This window comes from Chrysochloris asiatica, unplaced genomic scaffold (assembly GCF_000296735.1).
Source record: "Chrysochloris asiatica unplaced genomic scaffold, ChrAsi1.0 scaffold00044, whole genome shotgun sequence".
Lineage (NCBI taxonomy): Eukaryota > Metazoa > Chordata > Mammalia > Afrosoricida > Chrysochloridae > Chrysochloris > Chrysochloris asiatica.
The window spans coordinates 6,879,228-6,880,765 of record NW_006408562.1 but is presented as its reverse complement, the minus strand read 5'-3'; the positions used below and the strand labels follow the sequence as shown (position 1 = coordinate 6,880,765).

Below are 1,538 nucleotides of genomic sequence, written 5' to 3'. Positions count from 1 at the left end.
ATACCGTATTGGTTGGTTATGTGCCATGGAGTCAATTCTGACTCATAGTGACCATTTAACTTTGGCCCATACCATTAGACCAAGTCCTAAATCTCTAGGTCAAGTGACACGCTAGAGACGTCTACTATCTTCCTGGATTTCGGGGGGCTGGCAACTTTGAAGTTCGTGGGGTAGGGAGTAGGCTGGAGACTGAAGCCTTGCATTCCAGAATCTGCAGGTGAGACGATTGGAAGAGTACAGTGTTGAGAGAGTTCTGCCAAAAATTGATTTGCATTCTGGGGGCAGATCACACTCTAAAGTAACTCCCCCATTGATATACTATGATGAGTCATTCATTAGAGTCTAGTATTTTGGCCAGGCCAATGGAAGTCATAGCATGCATAAGTCAGTGGGTGCATAAATTGACTCTCATAAGCCTTAAGCTGTCATCCATCCTTTCAGAAGTCAGCATTTGCAGGGCCTGTGCTTGGAGTCACCTGCTTGGGCCCTCAGGGTCTCTGCCTGTCTGGTCTCCTTTCTGCTTTGTGACCCCTTGGTGCTTTGTCCTCTCTCAGGTTCCTCTTGATGATGGGTGTGCTCTTCTGCTGTGGCGCTGGCTTCTTCATCCGGAGGCGGATGTACCCCCCACCACTGATAGAGGAGCCTGCATTCAATGTGTCCTACACAAGGCAGCCCCCCAACCCTGCTGCAGGTCAGCCCTTTCTTCTCTCCTTGTCTCTCCTCACTGTGGCTTACATGTACTGCCTGAGCCATTGAACAGTATGCTAAACTCAGAGAGAAATTTTGGCCCTACTTATTCACTTGACTTAAGATGATCAGTTGTATTATGAATATATGCTGATAAAGTTGTTATGTGCTGTGGGGTCGTTTCTGACTCATAGTGACCCTGTAAAGGGTTTCTGTGGCTGTAAATCTTTACAGGAGCAGAAAGTCTTATCTTTCTCTTGCGGAACAGCTGGTAGTTTCGAACTGCTGACCATGAGATTAGCAGCCCGATTCGTAGCCACTATGCTACCAGAATGTACGAAGCATGAACCTGGAAAAATTGGAAGTTGTCAAAATGAAATGGAACACATGAACATCGATATCTTAGGCATTAGTGAGCTGAAATGGACTGATATTGGCCATTTTGAATCTGACAACTACATGGTTTACTATGCCGGGAATGACAAATTGAAGAGGAATGGTGTTGCATTCTTCGTCAAAAAGAACATATCCAGATCAGTCATGAGGTACAATGCTGTCTGTGATAGGATACTAGCCATGCACCTACAGGGAAGCCTAGTTAATACCACTATTATTCAAATTTATACACCAACTGCTAAAGCCTCTGAGGATGAAATAGAAGAATTCTACCAACTTCTTCAATCTGAAATTGATCACACATGAAATCAAGATGTATTGATCATTACTGGTGATTAGAATGCAAAGGTTGGGAGCAAAGAGGAAGGAACAGTAGTTGGAAAATATGGCCTTGGTGATAGAAATGATGCTGGAGAACGCATGATAGAAATCTGCAAAACAAATGATTTGTTCAT

General features: G+C 44.1%; 1 protein-coding gene across 1 annotated transcript in view; it reads left to right on the top strand.

The window, feature by feature from the left end:
• Positions 1-1,538, top strand: part of VOPP1 (vesicular, overexpressed in cancer, prosurvival protein 1) — a 187,448-nt gene that overhangs the window by 148,645 nt on the left and 37,265 nt on the right. Inside the window, exon 6 of the mRNA XM_006861917.1 lies at positions 555-691. Coding sequence (XP_006861979.1) covers positions 555-691 — 137 coding nt within the window. The remainder of the gene's footprint in view (positions 1-554; positions 692-1,538) is intronic.